The 27,283-nt window shown below is 42.2% G+C and overlaps 1 protein-coding gene and 1 long non-coding RNA gene across 4 annotated transcripts in view; one reads left to right on the top strand and one right to left on the bottom strand.

Annotated features, from left to right (window-relative positions):
* astn1 (astrotactin 1) overlaps positions 1 to 27,283 on the bottom strand; it is a 254,474-nt gene that overhangs the window by 144,600 nt on the left and 82,591 nt on the right. For all 3 annotated transcript variants that reach the window (XM_029830837.1, XM_029830838.1, XM_029830836.1), the window contains 4 exons: positions 24,708 to 24,792; positions 22,197 to 22,271; positions 17,140 to 17,277; positions 9,291 to 9,441 (listed from right to left, as the gene is read on the bottom strand). In XM_029830837.1, the coding sequence (XP_029686697.1) occupies positions 9,291 to 9,441; positions 17,140 to 17,277; positions 22,197 to 22,271; positions 24,708 to 24,792 (449 nt within the window). The remainder of the gene's footprint in view (positions 1 to 9,290; positions 9,442 to 17,139; positions 17,278 to 22,196; positions 22,272 to 24,707; positions 24,793 to 27,283) is intronic.
* On the top strand, positions 12,049 to 24,430 carry LOC115247898 (uncharacterized). Its single transcript, XR_003886959.1, has 4 exons — positions 12,049 to 12,347; positions 12,451 to 12,560; positions 23,812 to 23,949; positions 24,170 to 24,430. It is a non-coding gene; the product is annotated as an uncharacterized lncRNA (long non-coding RNA).

The following is a 27,283-nucleotide window of genomic DNA, read 5'->3' as shown; positions in this document are numbered from 1 at the left end:
AAAAAACTCATTAAAAAAGAAACTATTGAACTGGACAGTTGTGCCACTTCTTGATTCCACATTAATTTATCTAATTTGATTAATGACAGCCAAGTGCTAATGTGATAGCTGCAGCTGAGTTGCATTGCAATTGTATTACTATGCAGGCCCTCTTTCCTCCAGAAGGTGACATGTTTTTTAAGCGTGAATTGTTTATTTCCTCCTTTTGTCTGCAGCGAACCACAAATGCTCTGCGGAGGGTTCTGCAGCTGGTGTTTTGCTTGTGCAGCGCCTGGGATTTGGGAGACCTATAATGATTTCAGCCTTTTTTATGCAATGTTACGCTATGCATGCTGCATATGTTCCTGCAAAAACCAAAACTGTTCAATAAGTTCTGCAGCCTTTGGTTTTCATCTGTTCCAGCGCTTTTTTGTTAACTTTGCATTTCAACCGAATTCAATATTAATGGAGTTTTATCTGCTTCAAAGGCACTTGCAGGCTCACGTATTGTGGAAATATGAATCTTCGGAGTGCGGGATCTTCAGAAGATGCTCTTCCAACCCTGATGAGTTTAAATGCAGACCACATAAATCCAATGACCCAAGGGGAGGAAAGCATGAGTATTGAGAATCTAATGTGCTCTGTAGGGCTGAGGTGTAGCTATATCTCAGCCAGATATTGACTCCTCTCAACATTGACCCAAGATGTGATCTTAAGATTGTTTTTTGTTGCCTGAGGGAAACTCTAACAACACAAAATGGTGAGGACTGCTGGAGCCTACAGCATGCACTGTGTCAGTCCCCAGAATAAAACAAAATAAAATAAGAGAGTCATTTGTTATTGCAGAGATTTGTTAAGAATGTGACATGGTAGCCAACAGGGCCATAACTGTTTTGGTGTCATATCAGACTTTCATAAAGGATGTTTATTTGAGGTGTTGAACTGGAACTACAAAGTAGGGACAATGAAACACCACATGTGATTGTAAGGGCTGTTCAAAAAAAAAAAGCCTACCCCAGGTGCAGGCTGTGTGGAGACGCCCCTGAGACAGACCAGCATATCACAGCAGGGTGCAAGATGTTGGCAGGCAAGGAATACATGGAGCGGCATAACCAGGTGGCTGGCATAGTGTACAGGAACATCTGCACTGAGTATGGACTGGAGGTCTGTTGTGAAATATCGCGAATTGCATTTTATGTTATTGCTAGTTTAATAAAAGTAGAGTAGTTTGAAAGTGGGAAAGTGGGAAAGTGGGAAAGTGGAGTGTGGGAATGGGTCTGTGTGTAGGCATGTTTAGTAAGAAGGAGGACAAAACAAGAATGTGTAATATCTGCTTCGGTTAGGCTAACCACACCTGGGCGCCTCTGAGTATGCTGGGAACCGCTCCAAGGGAGTCAAAGAAGCCTCCGCATCCACATGGCCTTGGACATGTGTGACATGGTACCATGGTAAAAAATGTTTAGTCAAAACATGAGCAATGTGACTCAGCGAGCATGACCTCGCCCCGCCTATGTGAGAAGTGTAGCTGATGCAATCTATGTCACTAAGATATGCCTCCTGCTGTGTAACCATGCCTACTTTAATAAAAGAGACAACGCTGGGAAGGAGGAAGAGAATCTCCGGGACAGCGCGGCAGAGTGCGCGTCTGATCGGAGGGCGGCTCCCCCTGGCCAGGTGAAAAGTCTTTGAAGTCTGGTCTCAACTTGTGGTGAACTTTGTTCGTGCGCCTGTCTGAGTACCCTTCTGAGGATTTCGACGACAGGTCCCAGGGTCCAGGTGGGAGACACCCCCAAAAGTGCAGGAGAACAAGCAGGCCAAGATCCTGTGAGACTTCCAGATCCAGACTGACAAGATGGTGGTGGATAAACACTGGAAGACAGTGGTGGTGATAGATGTAGCAATCCCGAGTGATAGCAACATCAGGAAGAAGGAACACGAGAAGCTGGAGAAGTACCAAGGGCTGAAGGAGGAGATAGAGACAATGTGGGGCAAGAAGGCAACAGTGGTCCCAGTATGATCGGGACACTAGGGGCAGTAACACCCAACCCGAGTAGATGGCTCCAACAGTTACCAGGAACCACATTAGAGATCTCTGTCCAGAAGAGTGCAGTCCTAGGAACAGCTAAGATCCTGCACAGAACCCTCAGACTCCCAGGCCTGTGGTAGAGGACCCGAGTCTGAAGGAGCCACTGCCCAGGTGGGAGAGGAAGAGGTTTTTTATATATGCATAAAACATATTCAGTGATATGGGAAAATGAGTATCACTAAGCTACAAAAAGTATGAAGAAAATGGATTTTAATTTGTGGTGACGCAGAGGTAATGAGCAGTTATACAGTGCTGTGCTGATAAAATCCATATGCTAACTCTTATTCTTTAGCCTAACAATAGATAAATAAATATCATTGAACTGTATCAAGAGACTGGATAAACTAGTTCTACCCCTCAAACTGAAACCAAATTGTAGCTAGCCCCAGATTTCCTGATGACCGTCATATTTCCTTAATCTAAACTGTTCTATTTCGGTTTGCGAGTCTTACTTATTTTTTCAGGCACAGTCAGCTCACAATGTCACAACAGGGATTCACAATTGGGATTTATTTTTATGTTGATATTAATAACCTACAGATACCGATTTTGGATGAAAAGATTCTGATAAAGTCCAACACATAAAACCAACACCAGGTTTTCATATTCTTTTTTTTTAACCCTATTTAATCAGTGAGTCATTGCACATAATGGATTTTCAGGAGTCTAATAAGGTTAGTTGTGTTAAAACTTCCTCTCGAGGTATTTGTGGAACATGTTTTACAAGCTGCATCCGTCTCACCTAGACACACCCCGATGCTGCTTCTGCTTTGCCTTTCGTCTTTTCCTGATGTCAGATGTTACTGGGCCCCCTACAGTGAACATGACACCTTGTTTTATTAATGAAAACTATTCTTACTGGTTGTTTTTAATCGGTTATCCAAGAAATATCAAGTATGCAAGTGTAGTATTGCAAAAATAGCACAAAAGGCAGCACAGAAATCCAGCAAGTGCTAAAATGCGATTTGTAAAGAATCACAAACAGTTTCCATCAAGTCATCTTGACTTGCGCTCACTGGCAAAATGCTCACATCAGGCAGCCCAAACCAGCAGAGGCTTGGCTCTGAAAGACCGTCACATTGAAATAAGAAGCCTGAAAATCTCTAGAGTCTACGACATGTTTTGCTTTCTCCTTGGTCCCATTAGGAAAATGAACCCCTGTGGGTGGCTTGTGAGAACCAGCCAGTCTTTTTTCGGGGAACAAATGGAATCAAAATAATGATTAAAAATACCAAACGTGATTAAAATGCATTTTCTTCTGTGCGTGTTTAACTCTTTTAACAGGACAAATAGTAGATACATCACATCCCATGACATCAGCTGTTTAGAGGGCTGCTCATGTCATTAAGCACTCTTCTCTGTTGTTTCCCACTGTTTTTAAGCTAAAGCTACAGTAAGTGAGAAGGAAAACTAATTAACCTCACAGTCATTCTCGCGTTATTACACTCCCACTTCCAAAGGGCCTTTGCATTGCTTTGCCCCCAGCAGGGCAACATCTCAGTAAAAGAGAAGAGGTGGGTCAGTGCAGAGCAGCGGCGCGAGTGAGCTCGCCACAAAATCAGCATTAAAAGCAGACGGGAAGGCTTCTGGCAGCGCCGACTCCAAAATCTGACCATTGACCCGGGTGGAATCGGAGTGCTGGAGCTCACTCGGTTTAACACCTTGATTAGACACATGAGAGGTACATTTCAGAGCCCCAGTGTCACAGGATGATTACATAACCACACTGTAATATCTGCCCTGGCAGCCGGGAGCAGTGCTGCTGGATGATGGACAGGCCTGGGATCCATAGTTTACATCTCTGGCAACGGTGCCAGAACTGCCTGTTAGATAATCAGCATAATCACCACGCTTCCATTCCAGCAGTGTAGCGATCAATGCACAACGTGGAACAAGCTATACTTACAACTTCAGAGGAACGGCTTAGCTGACTAAAACATAGAATTACTTCTTTAACACCACTGAGCTCATGTTGAGTCCCACGACACGTGCATGTGTATCCCACACACACAGAGAGGAGAACATGCAGACGGTACGTCCTACAGAAGGACAGCTTGGCATCGCTGGTAGCAGAAGCAAAAGGTTCTGGTAAAGAAGAGGGGGAAGAGTGAGAGATTCCTCTGTGTTTGGCGCTTAGCAGCAGGGTTGGTAAAGAACTTTGTTTTTGTTAATAAACATCTCTGCAAACCTGTTATTGAAGCCAGAATTTCTGGGCATATGTTGGCAGAAACACGAGCGCTAATATGCAACCTGTTGAGACCATTTAGAGATGCTGAAAAAGGGGAGTTGTCTGTTTACACACCTGCCTCTTCTCATATTTGTCACTTTTGTAATGGGAAAGTGTGCATGTTAGGGGCCAGATTTACAGAGATTAGCGAGCGCGGCTCGTTACTGCTGCCTCTTTCATTGAGCGTATGTTTACTTTCTGTGCGTGATCGCAATTGGATTTGCTGAAGGCAACAGCAGCGTCTGTGCACCTTCGACATAAACTCAGAGGCGGGCAGGTCTGAGATCAGCTAAGAGTCAAGTAGAAACACAAACTCCACCAGAGAAAATGCTAATAATGCCATTAAATATTCCTTTCCATTAAATAAGTTATTTGTACATACTATTAACGGTAGTTGTATCTCACTATTAAAGCTATACAACACAGGTACAAACATTAGTCCTCAGCAGTATTTTCTGATTAAATTTACAGTTAAATACATTTTTTTTATTCCCTAAAAAAAGATCCTGGAGAAGAGCTGAAGCCCTCAGTTTTTATTTTCTGTGGTTTGTACTCAGGAGGCTGCAAACATCAACATTTTACATCCTGAGTTGTGTTTTTCATGCTGCTACTCTGATCCCTTTCATGCGTTATAAGAGTAAAGATCCACAAATGACAGGAAGACAGAAATAACGAATGGTGCATCAGTGCAACCGCTCTTACAGTGCACAAACAGTCTTGTATTCATCAACATGCTTAAGGAATGCAAATATAATAAATTATAAATGATTCATGGAATACAAAAGTACTTGCAAGAAATCTTTCAGGACTTCTTTTGGTTCAAAGTGTGACTAATTTCTCTAAGATTCAATTTGATTCTTTTCATGGTACTTTGACAACAAACTGCATAATGAAGAGGGTTTGTTCAAGATGTTAAGGAATACTGAACCATACAAATGAAATATAAAGGGGGGATTTAAAACTACAAGACGTGGACCCGTCTTGTGGTTTTCCGCATCAGGGAAGTGCAGGAAAATCGGAATGTGGTGTCGGTGAAACCATCTTCAAAGTCTTGGATTAAAAATATGCGAACTGTGGGCTCTGGGCGCCTACAGATACTGGCTATTGTGTCATCATCATCAGTCAAACCAGCTGTAACATTGCTGCAACTCCTGAAATCTAACATCTGTACAGCTCTCTCTGTCTAAAGGTTCACCGACGCGCAATCCGAGGTTTGGGCAGTGCCCTTTGGACAGCTGAGATGGAGGGTAATCGTTCAATGGGGGCACTGGGGGGGGTCAACTCTCTGTGTGAACACTCTATGACACTTGTTGGGTGTGAATGGAGAGTACTGGAGGAGTACTTCATTACCCCCACAGGACGGAGACATTGACTCTGTGTAGGAAAGAGAAAATAAAAAATAAAAAAATAAAAAAATATATATAATCATCATCTCTTTTATGGTCCACTTTTTTAGTTTGAATTTAGAGGGTTTCCAACTTCACTTATTTATGCAAGTTCAAAGGACAAACAAACTAAAATCCTGGGCAACTAAAAAGGAAAAATAAGTAAATCCATGGTTATTTGTGAGGGTCGTCATGATGGATCAACGACAAGCTGGACTGGACATTATTATGCATATCAGCACTCAATACCAAGACTGAGCAAATATGATGCCTAAACAGAGGAGTTTGACTTAAACCTGATGAAGAAATGACTTGCTTTAGTCAAAGCGGCCAATCTCTCTTCCTGTCTGTCTGCTGCAGTAGATCCAGGAGTTTGAAAGCAGTTGGTCACCACTACGTTACCTTATCACCGACACAGAGAAAAACAGATTACCAGAAAAGTAATCATTAAATAAGCTTAGTTCCAACTGAAAATGTAACTAAATCAAATGGTGTTGGTCAGCACAGTCGTCTGAGCTCACAACAGAACCAGTCAACCAATGTGGCTTTCAGGGTGATGGGGGGGCACCTCAAACTGAACTGTTGGTGGTGAAGACCTTGAATATCAGTACATAGCGAACAACAGCAGTTAGCAAATCTAGCACCTGAAAACGAAGCTGCGCCTGTGGCTCGGTCTCAACTTCAGTCGGTGAAAGAAAGGAAGCAACCACAGTACGGGCAGACAGCACTGCCAGCCACAAAAACTGCAAAGATTGAGGAAAAGTGGCGAAACACAACGGCGATTTAAGCGGGGCTGTTTTAGCTTGTTTCAACGTGTTGCTAAAAATCTCTGTTTATTTAACCAGAAACAAAAAGGAATGTAGGCAGGGTTGATGTGCATTGACATGGCTGTGGTGTTATCCAAGGTTGAGTTTGAATGTGCAGATTACTAAACCTGAATTATGCATGCTATCTCCTAATTAAGAGTATTGTGGGAGCACAATAAACTAGACCAGGAATAGCAACCCAGTCCTTGGAGGGGGCACAGTCCAGCAGGGTTTCCTTCCCTACCAGGTAGATATCAGTCATGAATGCATTCGTCTATATGGAAGAATGTGAAACCCTGCGTTGGTTCTGCAACAGCATGAAAATAAAATCTCTCATCTGAACCTCAATATTGAAACTTTTTTATTTCCTGAATAAAAGCAAAGCAGAGAGTTCAACAGACAGGAAGTAACTGAAGACAGCTGCAGGGGCGAGTGGACAAAACCGTACAATCGAGTAGAAAATGCTGCATTTGGTGTCCAGGGCTCCAGACTTCAGGCAATCATTGACTAATTTTAATCCAAAACACGAAACCCGCCCAAGTATAACTGATATAAGATGAGCTCTGAGATAGAGAGAATTGTGCATAACCATGTTTGCAGATAGTGGATGAACAGAATGCTATTAGCTCCAATCCTTTTTCACAGTTTGACACTTTTTGTTACAGTCTGGGTTTTAACAGGACCCAAAAGCAGGCAAGAACGCAGTGATGAAAAGTCCAAAACTAGGTTTTATTCAACAAACACAAAATGGCAGGAGTCCATTTACTTAAATAGGCGGCTAGATTACAGATAGACTGCAGGTGCGTCCGTCTGTGGCAGGAGCGTGGCTCTACCACGCCCCCTGCAGAAAAAAACAACCCAGAACCCTGGACCCGAACACTTTTTTCACATTTGTGGCACTGATGGGTTACAGCAGTGCGATGCCACAGAACGTGTCTGCTAAAAGGGAAACAGGACAAGGCAGCAAGAGCTCAGGCTTTTTGGACCGTTTCAATGTATTTGACAATACTTTTGCAGCTCACTTAAGAAAATGACAAGATTTCCAACAGTATTTTCAGGGAAAATAGTTCCTGAAATAGAGAAATAGTCCAAACCACGCACGATGGCATCACCGAGGTGATGGAAATAAAGGCAATCATACAATTTTCTGATTTATTTTAGGATATAAATTTTCATCGTCTAAAAGAAAAAATCCAAACCGAAAACCACCCAACGTTGACACCAGTCCCAGTCGCAATAACCACATCACTGCTCGAATACCATCTTATAATCAACCAAATTGACGTAAGCTTGTTGAGCCCCATGCAGACCAACACATGCTGTTGTGGCTCAGCGAGAACCTCAGGTGGGTGGTTGTGTCTACTGCTACCTCAGAGACAGTTCCAGACCCATGGCTTCTACTCGCTGGAGGAAGGCTGCAGCTGTTCATCACCTCCTGCCTACAACAAGGCTGCCCTGATCTCGATGACCTACAATCCCTCGGTTTTATTTCATTTTAGAAACAAGTCTTGAAAATAACCCCTCATCGAGGCCACGGTCAAAACCGTGGCGGCATTCGAAATCCTGTTGAAACAGTTTTCATCTGTGATGCTTTACAAAACAGACACCAAATGTCGAAACTGTGGGGATAAAGAATGAGTTTTATATATGCTGATGCTGTATTCCTTGTATCTACAGCCAGGATGTGGTAAACAGATTGACTAACACTGGGGGCACTGATATAAGATGTAAAATATGACTGAAATCTGATTAAAAAGACTTTCTGCCACCTATATAGTAGTCTTGTGATAAAAGGATACACTAATCTCTAAAGGGAACATTCCTTCGTTCAAAATGTCTCTCTAGCTGCCGCCTTTTCCTTGAGAAGCATTATGAGAGATAAGATGAAGCACATTGGATTGCATAAATTCTATCTTGTGAGTGTGCCTGAAAGCCTCAACTCAAGTTCATGAAAGTAGGCCTACTTGAAAAGCAATTAAAGTGTTGGGGGAAAGTAGGAAAGTGGGCATTTGAGAAAGGAATGGTGTGTGTGTGTGTGTGTGTGGAGGGGGGGTGTTAGGGAAAGCAAAACATTAGCAGACGGTACGGGGATTTGTCAAAATATCAAGAATGGCATTACTGATCTGTGAGCAGACGGCGAAGCAAGCAAATGTGCCTGATGCATTTCCTGGTTACTAAGCACCACCTGGAGGTAATAAATGTGTTGTCAGCCGAACAGGCGCGTGAGTCAACAGGCAAAGTCAAGCTGTCTGCTTAGACATCGCGGAGTGCAGATCGCACTCGTCCCCATCCTTGATGTGAGTCACCGTGACCACCGTGATGTCTTTATTGAGGAATATTCATGCAAATAGGAGGACTTCAACCTTGATGGACTCGGCATTCACGCAGCATCCAGCACTTAAGACACATTTGAGCAGGCATTAAATAAGACATCCCTGAAGGGGGGAGTTCTGCAGACTGTCACTTCTACAAGAACACTGTTCTTCAGAGTATTTCTAATGTTTGAGTTGTGCTTCTGGAGCACTTTAATATCATACTTATAGCTCCATTACAGTCCTTATGAAGAGCCGCAAACTATAAATGTCTCCATTGGGGGGTCAGCTAACATTCTGGTGGCTGCTGGGCAGCAAAAGTGGATTTAGCCTTTTTGGATCTTTGTGGAATGCAATCAAAAAGTGCCATTTCATTGCTTCTACAGCTGAAAAGCAGAGGTTTAGTGCATGTGTGCATCATTTGGGTGTTCTATTGCTGTCACATACCGGCGCTGCTGCCTTGCACTCAGCATCACCCCACACCACATGACTCACCACACATCCAGTGGAGTCCAGCTTTCGGTCAGCTATGCAGCGAAAGTTGCGGCTACAGCCTCCGTTGTCTTTGGTGCAGTCTCTGACAGGCCCGAAGGAGTCCAGGAGAACCTCCAGAGAATCAAAGGATGAACTGATCATCAGCTCTTCTCTGTTGAAGAAACAAACCGGAAAAGGAACTCAGTTACGAGGCTGCGTGGTTCTGTGGAAAGCAGTGGTGGAGGTTTGCTTACATGTGGATTCTGCAAAGTGAAGATAGATCCAATTAGACAACCAACAAATCTAATTAGAAATAAAGTGATCACACCAATATGCATCCATGTTATGACTGCTGAAAGTCTCACCTATGACTGAAACCAGTCTGACCTGTGAAGAAAACATTCAAAGAAGGCGGGGGCATCAATATCCACTGGATTACCTGTTTAATGCTGGTAAAGTTCAGAATAATGATGATGATACGAAATCTAATTCTCCTTTTTCTGAAATCTGATTAAGCCATCTATGTTTCGTCAGGTTATAGCTCATCTTGTCAAAAGACGCAGAGCTCTGCATGGGAAGCCATTTATGACTTTGATCTGACTGGAAATTTGAACCACAAGTTGTTTTGGAAGTGAGCAGTGCCGTCAAAAAGATGTTTTCTCTGCAAACTTTTTTGCGGTGTCACGGTCTACAGCTAAAATGTTCCGTGCACTGTTATCAACCTAGCGATGAGCAGTCTGCCTATTTTCAAACCTTTTTGAAGGCCAGTGAGCGTTCCACGCAACAGAAGGACAACAGCATTTGAAAAGGCTGCAAATGGAGAACAAAGTAGAGACTGCAGCAGGCGTCCTCCGAATCTCAATTACACAGAAAAAGAAATGTCATTTTCTCTTGTTTAGCTTGAGAGAGGGGACAAGGTTTTTTTTTTTTTTTAATCAACTTGATGTTATCTTCTAAACCATTTTCTATTATTAGTTCAACCATCAAGATGACGGCTGCACAGCCAGCCTAAATGTTGGATTGTTGGGATTATCAATTTGAATCAATATACATCTAATCATGGCTGATGATCTGATCATTTCAACATTGTAAACACTTAATTATGAACCATGAAAACCGACATTTTTTAATGCGTTCGGAGGCTCTTATAAAAGATTGAAAAAATCTGCAGTCTATTCGAGGCCGGTGCTTGACAGCACCATGAACTCTGTCGAATCTAGAAATATTCTGTAAAGCAGATGACACAAAATTCACTAAAGATGAAGTTGCAGGAGGAAATTAAAATCCACTACTCTTATTAAAAGGTACATTTTATCAGTTGAGTAAAGAAAATATCTGTACAAGCAGGAGGTAGATTCACTAAAACCAACCTAAAGCACCAGAAGATGCATCAGGTTAATAAGTCTTCTGTTTTCTGGGATGGAAGAAATCAACTTTATTTTCTTTATTGATGCTTTCTTCTTACGCTTCTTTTTATTTTACAGGGATCCAAAAATCACTTAGTCCTTTGACAAAAGGCAGCATTTTCAGACTGTGATCAAATCTATGGTTTTATATCTTTTTACATAGTCTCATCTTGTTCATTTGAAACACCTCACCAAATACTGAACAACACAGTTAAATTCAAGTTAAATTATTATGAAGTTCAGCAATAAAATGGCTCATTTTCAGTCCTGCATCCCATCATACAAAATCAAGCCTGGGCTCGTCACTACGAACATGGTATATCCTTGCTCTAGTGCTTATCTTCCACTTAGATTTTAAACTTCCTGGAAGGTATTTTTTTAACCCCCCCCCCCCCAAAAAAAAAAAAAAAAATTCTATAAATACTTAATTTATCTAGTGATGGGATAAAAGTGTAAAAGGACCTCCTGGGTGAGTGTAGGGGGGTCCTTGCCTGAGGCGCCGACAGGTAGCAACGCAGATGCTTTCTTTCATTTTTTTTCTTTTGTCAGTGAGGACTCAACCAGAGAAGATTGAGCGCATTTCCATTTCAGGCAGTGATTTCAGCTTCCTCTTCCTCTGAATATTTCATTCAAGATTCAAAATTAACATTTTCATTGTGTCATGATAATAAAGATCCCTTCCCAAGTATTCAGGTTCTCCTGACACTTAAATCTGGGGACGTTCCATTTCTTTTGATCACCTGTGTCTTATACTTGACTGTCTATTTAAAGACCAAGCCAGGAGGTCTAAAGAACTTCCTCCAGCGTGCAGAGACGTGATTGTGTCTGGGCACAGATCTGAAGAAGACAGTCCGGCTGAAACGAGGGTTCGAAACATCTCTGGAGAGAATGTTCCCTTCTGACCTGAGCTAGAGAGGGCAGGTGTTTAAATCAACAAAAACCCAACAAAACTTTAGGCTTCGATGTCGATGGAACATTTCAGTTTGTTAACAAAAATGTTCCGTTAGTCTGATATTCACTTGTGGGGCTGATTGAGTGTGGATCGATTTGTTTACCAAGAGGCTGTCAAATGTCATGAGAATGATGGCGTGAGTGCATCTGTCATCCTGTCACCAGTCCGTCAAACCCAACTTAAGAGCACCACACTTCACATGTTTCCTGCCAGCTGTCTTTTTGACACAAGTGTCAATTATGTACATTATTAATAAGAACAGAACAACAATTACAAGGTGAGAAACCCCAGAATCACTCATCTGAACACCAACCTTTTGCCATAAAGGTGTCATTAAGCTTGTGCTTCATCCATTCACATGTGCTGTGGAACCAGCCCACCAGAACACGTTAACTCCTATTTGCCCATCAGCCGGCGAGCGAAACGGAGCGAGGAGCATTTATCAAATGCGGAAAAACCTAAACACAAGGCGAAATCAACAGCTCCGAGAAGCTCCCAGCAGTGTTTTCTCATGGTCCCCCGAGGAAACGCTGTAGAAAGAGCTTGTCACATCAAATATCAGAGAGAAACCAGAAGCCTCTGCAGCAACGTAAAGAACGCTGGCAATGAAAACAAAATGCTGCGACGCAACGCGGAAATGAAAACGCGGGGAAGACGTTGCCGCCGTGTCTGTACTCAGTTATCGAACAAACTCTCCTGCTGACAAGAGGGAAGGAGAGGGTTCAAATGCAACTCAATTTCCATATTCTGTTCTGAAAAACAGAAAATGTTTCAAGCGTCCGCGTTATGTTTTTTTGTTTTTTTTAATCTTTATTTCCTTTAGAAATACAGGTGGTCAGCAGGGATCTCTACAAACTCAACCTCCTTTCGTAGCCTGTGATGTCTACTGTGCCTGAAATAGCATAGAATAAAACAGAATCATCCTCCATCTAGGTGAGTAAGAACAAGTCTATGGGAATTTTTGGTGCATAGCTCAGACAGTTTAGTAAACAATGATAAAATATCCTTTATTTGTCCCACGGCGGATGCATTTATGTCATTACAGCAGCAGGTGAAGGTACAGAATAAACATGAGTGCAGGATAAACAGGACACGTTCTACTGGTTAGTGGGAAGGGGCTCTGGGATGAGTCTGACACCCACTGCTGGAAAAGCAGGTCTGGTGAATGCCAATGCTAACAGGCCTGCGGTGAATAGCTGCGTAACCCGAGTCCACCCACTCCGACAGGGCACCGCTGGATGATGTTTGTCCCCTTAGGATGCTCAGTTCTTTCCACCAGCATTGTCAGAGGTGGGGGGGGGGACTCTCTCTCTCTCAGGGCTCTCAGTTTAATGAGTCACTGTAGCGTCTTCCTCTTAGCTGCGGTGGTGTTGCCACTCCACTCTGTGATATCGCCGGTGAGGAGGACCCTCAGCCAGCCCTCTGTAGGCTTGGCTGAAGGGCCGCTGTTTAAAACTGGCTTTGTTCAGGTGCTGCTGTGCTCTTTTCTCTATTACTCTGCTGTTTTTCAGGATGGCTCACAGCTGTCAGGCCGCTCTATAGAAGAGCAGATCCCTGTCCCTTTACAGTGACTCCTAATCCTCTCTAAGGACAGTCAGGTGTGCACATGACCACACCGTTCTGGTCTTAGGTTGAGGCACACTAGTGGTTAATGTGAGCTGGACATCCCTGTAGACGTTCCTGTGATTACTGCAGGCTCAGAAGAGACCGACCTTCCCGCCCCCGTCACCAGCTATCCAGGATCCATTTTTTTACAGGTCTGTCAGTTTAGCGGTCAGCTCCCTCAGCCTGTTCCTATTAAAGATGGAGCTTTAGTTCAGGAACATGCCTATGTGCATACGTGCTCAAACGGTCCAATATTGAAGTGATTGAAGTGACCTTCTGATCTATAGATCTTCAATCTTTAGATTGAAGTGACCTGAGAACCTGTGCATGGCAGCTGGAGTACAGCCTGATGGGGGCTTTAAGAGGACATCTCCGTTGTATTGGTCAAATGTGTATAAAAACTCGTGAGCTTGTCCAGAAAGGTCTCCTGGACCACAGTTGTGTTTAAATCCTTTCTGTAGTTTCTGGTTGACTTGATTCGCTGCCACGTGTTTCTGGTGGTGTTTTCCCTATAGCAGCTCTCAAGTCTCTGGGTGTTGATCCTGGATTTTCGAAGCTCATATCAGGCATGCCTATATGCCACAGCGTCTTTCGATTTTAAAGCTGCAAACTGTTTTATGGTCTAGCTGCTTATATCAGCATTCAGACAGACATTCTGATGAGAAAACACACGGACGACTTGGGAAAACAGGCAGAGGGATGTGTCAATGTAGCTGCTAGCAGGGTCTGTGTGTTCATGTGAAGAAGCACGGGGCAAGAGAGAAAGAGAATGTGGAATCTGTGCAGTTACTGCATTTTAATCTTGTTTTTATTTGCAATGGTGACAACAGAAGACAAACATCTAATTCTTGTGGCAACATTTGCTTGTCGGACAACAATTCTGCCAACCACTAATGGATTAATAGGGTCACAGCCGTCAGAGTTAATTGAAATATTGTGCCAGATAGGTTTTGTCATCAGAATGTTTTAGATTTTTAAATATACCCGCAGAAGGATTACTTCATAGCTCAAAAAAAAAAACCCTCTACAAATGGTGAGAACAAAAAAAGGGGAAAATTTGAGGAAGACAAAGTTTAGCTGACATCATTTATCACAGGGCCAATAACCAAATGAGGGTTGTGTACACTGATGAGTTGACAGGCCCTGCTCCAGCATACATTAACCGATGACTCTCAGGACTAATTACAGGAAGTCTTTACTTAAACAAGTCCTGTCTAAACAGATGGGACATAATACCATGGGCTCACGGGCTGTCACGTTAGCTAGTCTGATCCTTCAGAATGCTGCTGACCACTGAGCTGAGCTGGTTAAATGTGTGCAGGTCTGTCCTTGACAAGGTTGAGAGAAGATAGGACATGTAGCAGCTGGGGCTAACTGTAGGACATCCAAGTGCACCAGGATAGAGCTAAGTTTTGTGCCATATCTCTAAACTTTCTTTCTTTTTTTAAAATATCTTGATTAACATATTTAATGAACCCTTTGAACATGTTTGCATGTAGTGGGGGTCACAAACATTTACATATTTAAAATAAAAATGCCATCAGACATAATCTATCTTAAATAATTTGGAGGAAGAACAAAATTCTGGAAATGTTGGAACAAGCTGAAATGTGTTTTTGAGATCTGGACTGACTGGTATTTTTGCAAAACCCGTGTTGTTGTGCTGAGCCTAATTATGTTTCTGTGCACCAAACTCACAGTTTGAGTGAGGTAGTGATTGCTGCCAGGATAGCCTTTGCAGCGACTTCTTTGCGCTGTGAACCCAGCCACCTTCATCAATAAATAAGACCAGCCTGTGTATCGCCTAAGAGGCAAAACAGGACAGGAAGTCATCTCTGGCAGCAGTCCTCACTTCTGCTTGTTAGCACAGCCACCAATTATAGCTCAACTTAAAGCTCAACTGGGGAAAATGAACTGTTTAAATGAACTGAGTGTACTCAGAAATGGTGATAGCTGTTCTAACAAAGCTATGCTAACACATCGAGACTAATCTTTCTAATCAATAAATAACAATAAAAAACTACCTTGTTTTTCATAATGTATGCTATGTTTATGCCTATGATTCACAATGAAGGATGGAAGTTGGGAGAGTACACTTTAGCATTTGAACCCAATTAGATACAGAGAAAAATTTGGAGCTCAGTAAGATCTGACAGCAGGAAACTAGCAGGAAGCAAATCATCCCCGAGCGCTTCACTTGTTTCAAAGTAGCATTTATATTTGCTAATGCTGTTGCTTGTACTCATTGAAACAAATATATTGGATCCAAATATATTTGTCCAAATATAAGAAGCTATGAGGGCCAGAATATCTGACATTCTGGCCTGCAGAATTTGCATCCAATGATCTTTGGAAGACAGCAGTTTTAATAAGAAAAGCAGTAAACATCATACGATCAAATTTCCATCAAAACAAGTATGTTGACTTCTTAGTTACCAAAAAAGAGGCCTGTTTGTTTCATGGGTGAGCATCATCAGCTTATTTGTCCTCTAGTCGTGCTGCATGGGGTCTCTGAGTTTGGCCTCTAAACTGTAATGGATGCAGGGCTGTTTTGTTTAATATAATGACTTTAACAATGTATATTCTTTGCTAAAATTGTATTTGAGGTAAATTCTCTAACTTTCACATATGAGTTGACTTGATACTACACGTTGACATTGCAGTGTGTTAGCGCCTTTAGCAGAAGATAAAATAAAATAATTCTAAAACAACAAAAACTTTTCAATGCTTTCAGCCATATCGGAGTATTATTTTTGTCTTTTACAACTTTATAGTCAAAAAAGGGAATGTCTGTGAATCTCAGGAGATCTGAGCTCTCAGATTACCGCACTTTGACCAGGGTACCAGACCTTCATTAGCCTGTTAGCATCGAGGCCCGTTCGGAGCCATTAGCGAAGGTCATGTGGTGCTAATTTCAAAGCTTTATTAATACCCAGACTCCTCTAATCTTGTCCCAACAATCGGCAGCCATGGGTCCTCTGAACAGTTGTCTAAAACTCTGAAAATTAAAATGATTGATGCCCACAAAGCAGGAGAAGACTGTAAGAAGATAGCAAAATGTTTTAGGTCCCCATTTCCTCAGTTCACATGTAACTAAGAAAAGACTCTTAACAGCAACAGTGGAGATCAAGTGAACGTCTAGAATACCAAGAAGACTTTCAGAGTCAGAACCCCTGTTTGAGAAAAAAAGACCTTCAAGAGGATCTGGGAAACTCTGAAGTTGTGGTTCGCTGTTCACCTCTTCAGCCACACCAGCATAAATATGACCGTCGTGGAAGAGACAGAAGAAGAGCCCCTCTCCTGCATCCTCACCACAACATTTAGCATTAGAAGTCCAACTGCTGCTTTATATTGAAAAATGAGATATGGATCTCACACCTCAGCTTCAGTACGCCGCATACTAAAATAGATCTGCTATTTGCACCTTGTGTGCGTTGTTTTGGGACATTTTGTTCTTGGTTCTCCAGCATTTTCTGTGGAAGTGCTATTTCCTGTGGTTATTAGTGCTCGTTCTGTGTGTTCCTTGAGTGTTCCTCAGAGCAGTAAAATTACATCAATATTGGATTCTTAGTCTCATGAAGTTTTTTCTTTTGCTAACAAAAGTTATATTTTCATACCAAATAGTTCAGAATGTTGCTAGGGTGACTCATTCAAACTGACACAAATTAGGACTGAGAAAGTAGAAGAGAAACCATAAAGAGTTAGGCTTCAATATAAGTCGAGTCAACACGCTCTAATAGTTGGTAGATTCTCAACGACGCCCACTATCAGTCTGTTTTCATCAAAATAAAATAACCCAAAGTTTAACTCAGATGAAATAGAATGCAAACGTGAATGAAATGATGGTTCAGTTGCAGCTTCACAGACACAATAAAGCCATAAACAGCAGATGCGTCACCGAACTCACCGTACGTCCACGGCGTCTTCCATCACTGTCATGTCTGTCTTGCACTTGGCTGAGGGGTTGATGGCGAGCTCAGCAGGGGGGATGACAAAGCTTTTACTCAGTGGTAGCCACATTCCCTCTCCTAAGGTGTACGTAAATCTGTGATGGACAGGAAGGTTAGAAATATAAGCTCTGGGCAGTTGAAAACAAGAGCAGACAGAAACCATGACTCAACACAGAGAAACAATTACATAAAGCTCACACAGGACTGCAAAACTCCAACAGTGCCTTTGAAATAATTGTAAAGATTGTCCAGTGGTGATTTCTGCCTGCCAACATATTTTCCCCCATATAAACAAAAGCTGCTTTGAAAGGATGTCAGATGACAGTAAATATGACGGATTACTTTAAGTCTGATTTGGAGATGTGTGATTCTGATGTGAGAAAAAAAAAGGAATGAATTATACCAATGATGCCGAAGGTGCAAAGATTAACAGATGATCAGAAGACAGTTGCAACTTTTTAATCAGACATGTTATATAATTGGATGTGTTGGTTTCCACTGGCAGCGTTGCAGCGTGTGGTTCAGTGTTCAGCAGACCAACCTTGGTCTATGTCTGACAAAGCTTCCCGTGCATGAGTCACACCAACTACAGGCTTCAGTTTAATTTTGGCAAACAGGAAACAGTTTGAATATAAAGCAAAAATGGGCAGGTTCTGATATATAAATGTGCTTTGGTCAGAAGCAGTCTTATGGTCTGTGGGAAAAACGTCTTAAGGCTGTTGTTCCAAATCCCGATGCTGTGACCCTGTCGATCAGATGGCAGAAGCTGGACCTGTCTTTACTGGGCTGCTGAGGGTCTCTTAGGATCCGAATGGCTTTATTCATGCACTGCTGGATGTACTGGGCAGCTTTTACCACCCTGTGTAAACTTCCGGCTCCCTCTGTACATACCTCCTGTTCCTCCTTATAGACTTCCTGTTCCCTCTGTATAGACGTCCTGGTCCCTATGGAGCTACTTCCTGTTCCCTCTGTATAGACGTCCTGGTCCCTATGGAACTACTTCCTGTTCCCTCTGTATAGACGTCCTGGTCCCTATGGAGCTACTTCCTGTTCCCTCTGTATAGACGTCCTGGTCCCTATGGAGCTATCTCCTGTTCCCTCTGTATAGACATCCTGGTCCCTATGGAGCTACTTCCTGTTCCCTCTGTATAGACTTCCTGGTCCCTGTGGAGCTACTTCCTGTTCCCTCTGTATAGACGTCCTGGTCCCTATGGAGCTACTTCCTGTTCCCTCTGTATAGACATCCTGGTCCCTATGGAGCTACTTCCTGTTCCCTCTGTATAGACGTCCTGGTCCCTATGGAGCTACTTCCTGTTCCCTCTGTATAGACATTCTGGTCCCTATGGAGCTACTTCCTGTTCCCTCTGTATAGACGTCCTGGACCCTATGGATCTACTTCCTGTTCCCTCTGTATAGACATCCTGGTCCCTATGGAGCTACTTCCTGTTCCCTCTGTATAGACATCCTGGACCCTATGGAGCTACTTCCTGTTCCCTCTGTATAGACATCCTGGTCCCTATGGAGCTATTTCCTGTTCCCTCTGTATAGACTTCCTGGTCCCTATGGAGTTACTTCCTGTTCCCTCTGTATAGATTTCCTGATCCCAATGTAGATACTTCCTGTTCTTTCTGCAGATATTTCTCTCTCTCTTTCTCTCTCTTTCTCTCTCTCTTAAAATGTCTCATGTTTATTAAAAACATGACGTCTAACAAACACAATAACAGAATTACTTTGAACACTGAACAGACCAGGGGGTTCTAGCATTCACTGCTAATCTTTTTAACAATCAAATAAAATAAAATCAAATATAGAGTCTTTATCAGCTTGAGTCTTTATAGCGTTTTTTGTTGTGGTGCTGTTCTGCTAGGGTTCACCAATGAAAGCAAGGTTTTAGGTTAGACAATTATGGTTCATGTACATTATATTTTATGAGCATAATTAAAAGCTGCATTATGTAAGCGACGTTATCCATCCCACTAAACATGAGATATAGAATCCCATCAAACACAGTAAATCAAACAGTGGTACCCATTTTTCCATTCACAAAGGCTTTCATATTATTCCAAAATTGCTTTGAATTATGACAGTGATAAAAAAGGGAAATAGCCTCTCCAGATCAACACTGCACAAAGTACAAGAATAGTTTATATTTAATTTAAAACTCTTCAAGACCTCCTTAGTGGGATAAAATCAGCATAGCACTTTTTATATTACATCTGTATTGCAATTTTTATTCAATGCACTAGAGTATCTGTCTTTACCCCCACAGTAAGTTGTTCATGATAGATGACCAAAACAATCTTTGGTGCACCTGTAGAAGTTGCAGAGTCTCCTGGGGTCCATATTGACAGGACACTGTGGATATCATGACCTCTGACTTATTCTGAAGTTTTGAAATGTGTTGTTACAGAGTATTTTTCAAGATCGTTGAAGAGAAGGAGGGACACAGCCGTGATTACAAGGTTTTTCTTTTCGAGTTTTAGGTGCATAAGTAGTAGTAGAACCTAAAATTTAAGATCTCTATAACTCGAAACTTCTATAAAGAGTAACTAAACCCTCAAAGCACTTTTTTTTCAGGAGAAAAGAAGATTCGGGTATGAAGTAGTGTTGTTGATTGATCTTTTTTTTTTTTTTAAATGATGTATTTTGTATTAAATATGTAAGAGTGAGGGCTTTTTTTGATTGAATCCTGGCTATTATGGTCAAATTTTGCTATTAGCCAAGATGGAAACCAATTCTAGCTAGTTGGAGAGTGACTGGGCATGTCTTAACTGCTCCAGGAGCCACATACTCAAGGTATTTTTTAAATTTCCAACCTCAATGCATGTGAGGCATGACCTGGAGGTTTAGCTGCTCTATAAAAATAAAAATGAGAATACTGTTCTGCAAATGCCGCTGCAGGAACTGCAAGAGATGATTATTGTATACTGTTGAAAGTGATCATTTTGTGCAGGAAGGCAGTTCAAATGCGCGTGAAACACATTCACAGTAACATGCATTAATGTGGGACTGAGGCTAGCAAAGCTGAGGGTTTATCTGTGCTGTAGAAAAAGATTAGAATCATTTCTAACAACTCTGTTACTGTATGGACTCTTTTTTCCATGTGAAATGTTGGGGCAGGAGTAGTTTCTGAACTATTTTACTTTTCCATCATGTAAGAGCAAAAAATGGACCCTCCTTTAAGGTCCACACGTTGGCTAGGTTTCAAAAGATGAATGTTTTCACTGTGTTAGTGATTCAGAAAAATGACAAGCAGCTGGATGGAGATTATTTATTCTACCGATGAGCAAAGTTATCCTTTTTGCATGACTCTTCCTTGAACAGAAGGACAATATGTGCTAATGGACACAATGCATACAAAATGAGGAAGCCTGACACAGAGGGGCCAGTAAGAATTTCCCCTGAGACAAAACACAGTCATAAATCTGTAAACAGCAGATGTGTGGAATAAGGGCTTTCAAGCAATTCTTTATATGTGAGTCAATGAATATCATCAATCTTTAAACGGTGCAGAAATGTAATATGTCGAAGTGAAACACCTCCTACTGTTCAACACCAAATGCATTATTGGTACTGTTAAATTATGCATGGATACAAGTGGCACAAAAATAGTGTACTGCCTATTTAATGCAGAATATGCACATTTTTAATTCATAAGGTTGAAGGTTTTTATAATAATTGTTTAGGCTGCATAGAAAATAAGCTAGGATGAGAGGAGATGAAGAACAAAGCTGTGTTGTTCTTCTGTTTACTGCAAAATAGTAACTTATGAAAGTTGGTATTGTTATATCATCATGCAGCAGGCTAAATGTAAATGGTAATATTATTTTTATGATAATTATGAGGAAGTTGCTTGTCTTGTCTCATAAGTCTTTTCACCATCTCTTCAGGGAATGTGTGCACTGATAATTCCCTGTGATCCGAATGACGTATGTGGCTGAACAACGGACAAATTAACAACCACTTAACAAGCCCCTCTTTATAATGGACAACTAGGGAGTGTCATACTGATTTAGGAACTATTTGGTTCATACAAACAAGGAAACAGTTGCTTAGTGGAGAACGGTCCACAGAGGAGCCCAGTGGTGGTTAGTGCTGTGCTAAACTAAAATGTGTGTTTGAAGTGTTTCTCTTCAGCAATAATCATAATTCTTAGGCCTTCTACGCAGTTCTTTTCTTTTCTTGGGATTGCAATCATCTGTGTATACTTAAGCTTGATGCTAGAGTGTTCTCCAAGGGCGGGGTGGTAACCTACAATGGTTCCCGCTCCGATCAGTTCACACAACATTTGTGGAGTTCTCTCCTGAAGAGCTCTTCTAAATTGTTCACATTTTCATCTGGTGGATAGCAGCAACTGTGTTCTGACCTTCTGGACAGTCTCTTGAAAAATCAGTGGATTTTATATTACAGTGGAACCTCTACTTAAGAAATTAATTGGTTCCGGAAGTTGTTTCGTAACCTGAAAATTACGTAAGTAGAGACACATTTTCCATGTAAATGCCCTAATCCGTTCCAAGCCCCCAAAAATTCGGATATAATTTTTTTTTATAAATCATAAAAATGCATCAAAACATGTAACAAATACATGTTACAATTAGATTACCGCACAACAAATGTAGGAATTCAGTGCAAGGCTTCTCCAGGAACAAAATGAACTTTATTACAGGCTAATCTTACATTAGCCATCATTACTAGCAACGAACGTTAACACTTGCGGTAACACCGCCATCTAATGGACAAACTTACAAACACCCACAATAAATCCCGAAGATGAAGAAGACGCTGGGATACACACAAACATGTACATATTGACGTCCCTCCTAGCCAATGGGATTACAGGAAGATGCTAGGCGATAGCCAATGGCAGAGTAGCTACAAGCATGTTATGCATTTCTAGCTGATTTTCTTTAACAGACATTTCCTCATTAAGTAGAGGAATGATGAATGCATGTTTTCGGAGCACAGAGAAACACAACTTTCCCGTAACTTTCGTTTTTGGTGAAGTTTCCCTTACCTGAAAATGCGATCAGAAGGCTGTTCCCCCATCACAAGATCAAACCCACGCTGGAAGATGGTGTAAGGCCAGGGACTGGCATGAAAAGGAAGACAGATCAGAGAGGAGACAAAGAAAGACAGAAGAGAATAAAACTGTGTGTTAAAAATCAAAGTGAAAAGAGGTGTTAAATTTTTCAGCGCACCCTACCTGCCTAATCTAAAGCCCTGAAAATCACAAGCCATGTTTCAATGTCTGACTTCAATTTATTCCAGCCTTGCAGAGCCCCCTCAAATCACAAGCTGCATTGCAATGTGCGCCGTGTGTAAACACGCTGATTGAAAAATGTTCTTTCCCACAGCTGACGTGCAATGTGACTTTGGCTCATATCTATTACCAAGGGAGGGGATAAGAGGGGGTAGCATGATGAGACAAAATGGAAAAGAAAAAAGGCTCACACGGGAGAGACAGGCGGTGGGCAAAGAGACTGAAAAGGGGGGAAATCATCCAGGAGAGGCAACAGATTCCAAGAGGACATAGCGAGAGAGGGGGAGTGATGGAGATGAATGGAGAGCGACAGATTGGGGGGGGGGCGGGAGGCGGCCACTGAGAATGTGAGGAGAAGTGACAGAGGCACAGTGTCATTCAGAGAAAACTTGGTTGCCGGCGAAAGCTAAAAGAACAGTGACAAAGAGCGGAGCCGCTTCCGAGCCATGGGCTGTGGTCATTAAACATTTACATCAACAACGTCAGAGACACGAGAAAACCGCCAGGGAACAAGATTCAGGGCTGTGCAGCTGGCTGAGCCTCTTTGGATGCTAGAGAAATTCAGCGAAAATGAAATACTGGCCGTATGAGGCCCTGTCGAGGTGATGAGACAGGCTAACGCTGACGGCAACTAAACTCACAGGATACTTCTATGACATCTACAAATCGTCCAGTTGGGGAACTGCGCACTAGAAAACATAAATAAGGCAGCAAAAGTTTTCTTTACGATGTGTTTGCCCATCATTGTGAGTTTGGGGACACGCACGCTGGCTGCTGAATATGTCAAATGTGACTTTGTGGGGAGGTGCTCTGGAGCTCTGCTTTTCCCACCGAAGTTTCCAGACTCCATTCTCCACCTGAACAGAGGCATTGTGATGTTAAATCTGGAGTTGAGGAGTATATTCCCCTTTCTCTTCACCTGGCTTAGCAATAGCTGAGAGTGAAAAGATGTTGAACGCTGCGGCTCCCCTTAAAAACATCGGCGCCAGAAGGTTTCAGCCCATCGCAAAAATGTCCAGAACACCAGATTATCAAACCGGCGCTCCTCTACCTCCGACAATATATCGATATATCTATCGAACGTGCCTCTTGCATTTCAGATGGGGCTCTTTACGTTGTGCTCTTGCGCCCGAAAAGGAAATTTATCGACATATCTGACAGCAGCACAGCCCGAGTCAGCACAGCCGGTCAATAAAAAGGCCACATAAATAAAAGTGTAAAAATAAAAATGTTTCTGTAAATGCTTATGTGGGGCTTTCAAAAAAAAAAAAAAAAAGACTAGTGTGACGCACACATCAGAAGGAGGTGGGATGCACAATATCACATTCACCCCATCCATCGATTTATCCTTTCACTTCTTCATTTTCAGAGCAGAACCTCTGGGTGGTTCTGCAGCAGCCAAATGTCAAGGAGCTTTTAACGAGCCGATTGGAGCGAGATTTGGAGACTTGCTCCAAAGACTTGAGGCAGCATTATTCAATGCTGAGATGGAGCCATCAACATCTCGGTACAGAACAAATGACCTTTCACTCAAAAACCACTGAATGAAGCTTCCTCGACCATATGACTGTAGCACTTTAAATGACATAAATGGAAACAATGTGACAAAATGTTTTGGTCTTCATGACATGAACAATATTTTCTGAAGTTCAAACTAACATGCTTAAATACTCAACGCAAAAGAAATTAAACTTTAAAATAACCATTTCAACTTCATTTTTTTGCAGGATGATCCTGGGCTGAGAACATGAGGCACATACTCATTGGGGACATAAATGCCGTCCTATGAGTCATGTATCTCTCACACTACAAATCTAAATCTATATTTTCCGGTGAACATGAGCTATCTGCGGCAGGAAGACACAGATTGTTTATATAAGATGTTCCATCCTACATTTTTTCATCCTAAATCAATTTAAAAGAGAAATATGTCAGAACATTTCACATCTTTCTCTCACTTTAAAGGTCTGTAAATGGAATAAATGTTTGAATACTGTCAATTATTTATTATTTACTTAAATTTTACGCAGCCAAATAGAAGCATTTAAAAGAATCTAAACATTTATGTAGGTTATGTGAAATAACTTGCAAATGGATCGTTAACTTTGAGTGAATTCTTGCCTGCAGGATCGGTGACTGACTGATGTCGTAACCATATAATATTGTCTAATCTGACACATCATTGTCTTCTTTCGCATCACTCCAGCAACTCAAATGGTTTCTCTTGCTGATGTTAATAATTATGAGGTGATAATTAGGACTCACCCCTGATTGGGCCCCCACTCACTGCGGATGCAGAGGTGCTTGTGGACCGGGTCCTTCATGTAGCCGTCCAGACAGAGACATTCTCCTGCACAAAAAGACGGGCTCATTCAATCACATGTTCATTATTATCAGAACTCCCCTAATTCCTTTAGCTCCTAGCAATTATCATTGATTTATTGACATTTTGTTCCTTTTTTTTAGCCAAGTTGCATCTTTTTTGTTCGATTTTGAGTCTAGAACAGGATTGCTTGTCTAACATCAGACAGGCGGTCACATACAGCAAAATTCTGAGTGGAACAAATCAGCTGCGCCCCTGTTCCTCATGCTCAGGACCACTGTGGAGGCATGCAGAAATGATTTGTTTGACTCAAGTTTTTGGTAAGTTTAAGTCTAAGGCGACGCCTCGGCAGCAGAGCGAGGACGTGGGTACGACGGAGGGATGGAGCTTCGCTAACTGCTGGGTGCTGACACCCTGTTGACTGAAGCCTTTTAGCCCGGAACATCCAAGCATCAGTTTTTGTTCTGTTGTCAGGTCCCAGGAGAAATCTTGGCCTTGACTTTGCCAAGTGTGATTGATGGGGTCTCACCTTTGGTTTAGAGGCACTCAGGAGTAACGTGTACAACATGTTCAGCTTATGCTCGGAAGGTGACGAGTGAAGGGCACACACTTTGGTCTTTTACACGCCGCTGCTGACGGGAAAGGTCAGCTGCTAGTACGTACAAGACCGTCGAATACGTGTTTCTGCTGCATCTTTGAATCTGCTGCTTTCATAGATGGTTGGTCCGGAAACGTGATTTACTTTGACCTCTTACTTTGACTCTGTAAAGTCACTACACTTAGCCAGAACTTATTTTAGCATTACCTTCATTCTCTCTCATCAGGCTTCCATTACTATGAACACGTATTGGATATTCAATAATAATATCAAGCTGGCACCACTATTTGAGATTATACCCCACTTTTTTACCCTTACTTTTGAAGCAAAGCTTCAACCCTCCGCACGTTTATGATGTCCGTCTGTTGTTAGAGTATCCACCAAAATGTGTCACAAGGGGTCAGAAAATGTGTCCTGTCCCCCTTCCTGTCCTGCCAGGGATACCTGCTGACCTTTCCTGCCAACCCAGATTGCTGCCCCGGTAGAGACACATATGGCCTGTGGGACTTTTCTCAAAAACTGCAGGCAGCTGTGGTGGATCTCCTGTTCTTGTTTTGAACAGAGGATGTTGGGGCCTGATCCTCTGAGCGGTCACGTTAGTCTCCTAACTACAAGGGTTCTGCCAAATGCTTTTCTCCACCCTGATCTGAAAATCTATCATGTCAATTATGTGTCCGTCTAGCATGGCCGCTGCCTGTCCAGAACAAGCCTTGTTTCAGTTCCTTTCAACCCCCCCCCTTGTTTTTTTTTTCCTTTACTCCTTTCAGCCCAGCTACCATCAGTGGTTACTCCCTGGTCCCCACTGGGCCGCAACAACAGGATTTTAATTGTCTGAGATTTTATCATCCATCTTTGCTGTCTCACAGCCTTTAGCTGAGGATTTTATAGATCTCATTGATGCTTTTGACCTTGGACAGGGTGCGACTGAACCCACACATGCACACATTCAAACTGGTTTGATCATGCACTGCGTTTGCTTCTTAGACTGACAAGCTGTGTTTTCTGATTATGCCCCTCTTTTATTTGATTGGATGCTTACCCTAGTGTCAGCCATGTTATTAACCCCCCGTTCTGCTTATTTATCCACTGCCTTCAGCCTTGATGTGGAGTTTAAGCGATCTTCTCTTTGTTGGAACCCAGCCGAGTGAACTTCCTTATTCTTCAGTTGACACAACTATCAGAGATTTGTTAAAGGGAGAGAGACAGAGTACCTGTCTCCCCACGATCAGCTCCTTTGTTCATGACCTCCAATCCACCTCACCGCTTCCTCCCACAGGGGCTCGGGAAAAGGGCCATTACAATATATCACCTCCGTGTGTTGACCCTTCAGCTACAGATGTTTACCTATTATGAGCCCATGTGTTTCAGCTCTTGACAATGTCATTAAATTAGAAGCCTTGTCTTGTACCGCAGACGTCAGACCACCTCATGTTGTTAAAGAGGAGTGGGACACTACTGGACCTTGAAGCTGTTATTAGTGGCGGTTTTGGCTTGTGGTATCGTGCCATCACCTCCAAACTCGCATTCATCTCCACATTCTGATTTTAAAGCTTTTCACAGTCCAGAATTTGTTCCTTCAAGAGTATGAATGATCTTTTGGAATGATTTGGGGAACCCGGATGCTCTTTTCAGCCACTTGTGACACTCTAAATCCTAGAATCCTTGTTTCTCACACGAAGGTTATTGGAGACACAGTTTGAGGAGTGAGAAGCTTTAGGGCCAGTTTTGAGTGAATGTGGAGCTCCCCACGGTTTATTTATTGGCAATTGGCATCTTTAACAAAAACAAACATGGCCCTCTAATTTTATTCAGAAGCACTTAGTCCTATGTCCAATTATAGATTATCTTCTGTCATCTCATCAACTGCTTTATATATCACATATGGTTCACCCAGGAATGAATCACCAGTTCATTGCAGGG

This window comes from Takifugu rubripes, chromosome 22, assembly GCF_901000725.2.
Source record: "Takifugu rubripes chromosome 22, fTakRub1.2, whole genome shotgun sequence".
Classification (NCBI taxonomy): Eukaryota; Metazoa; Chordata; class Actinopteri; order Tetraodontiformes; family Tetraodontidae; genus Takifugu; species Takifugu rubripes.
The sequence above is the reverse complement of the archived record's forward strand: the minus strand, read 5'-3'. Positions and strand labels throughout refer to the sequence as shown.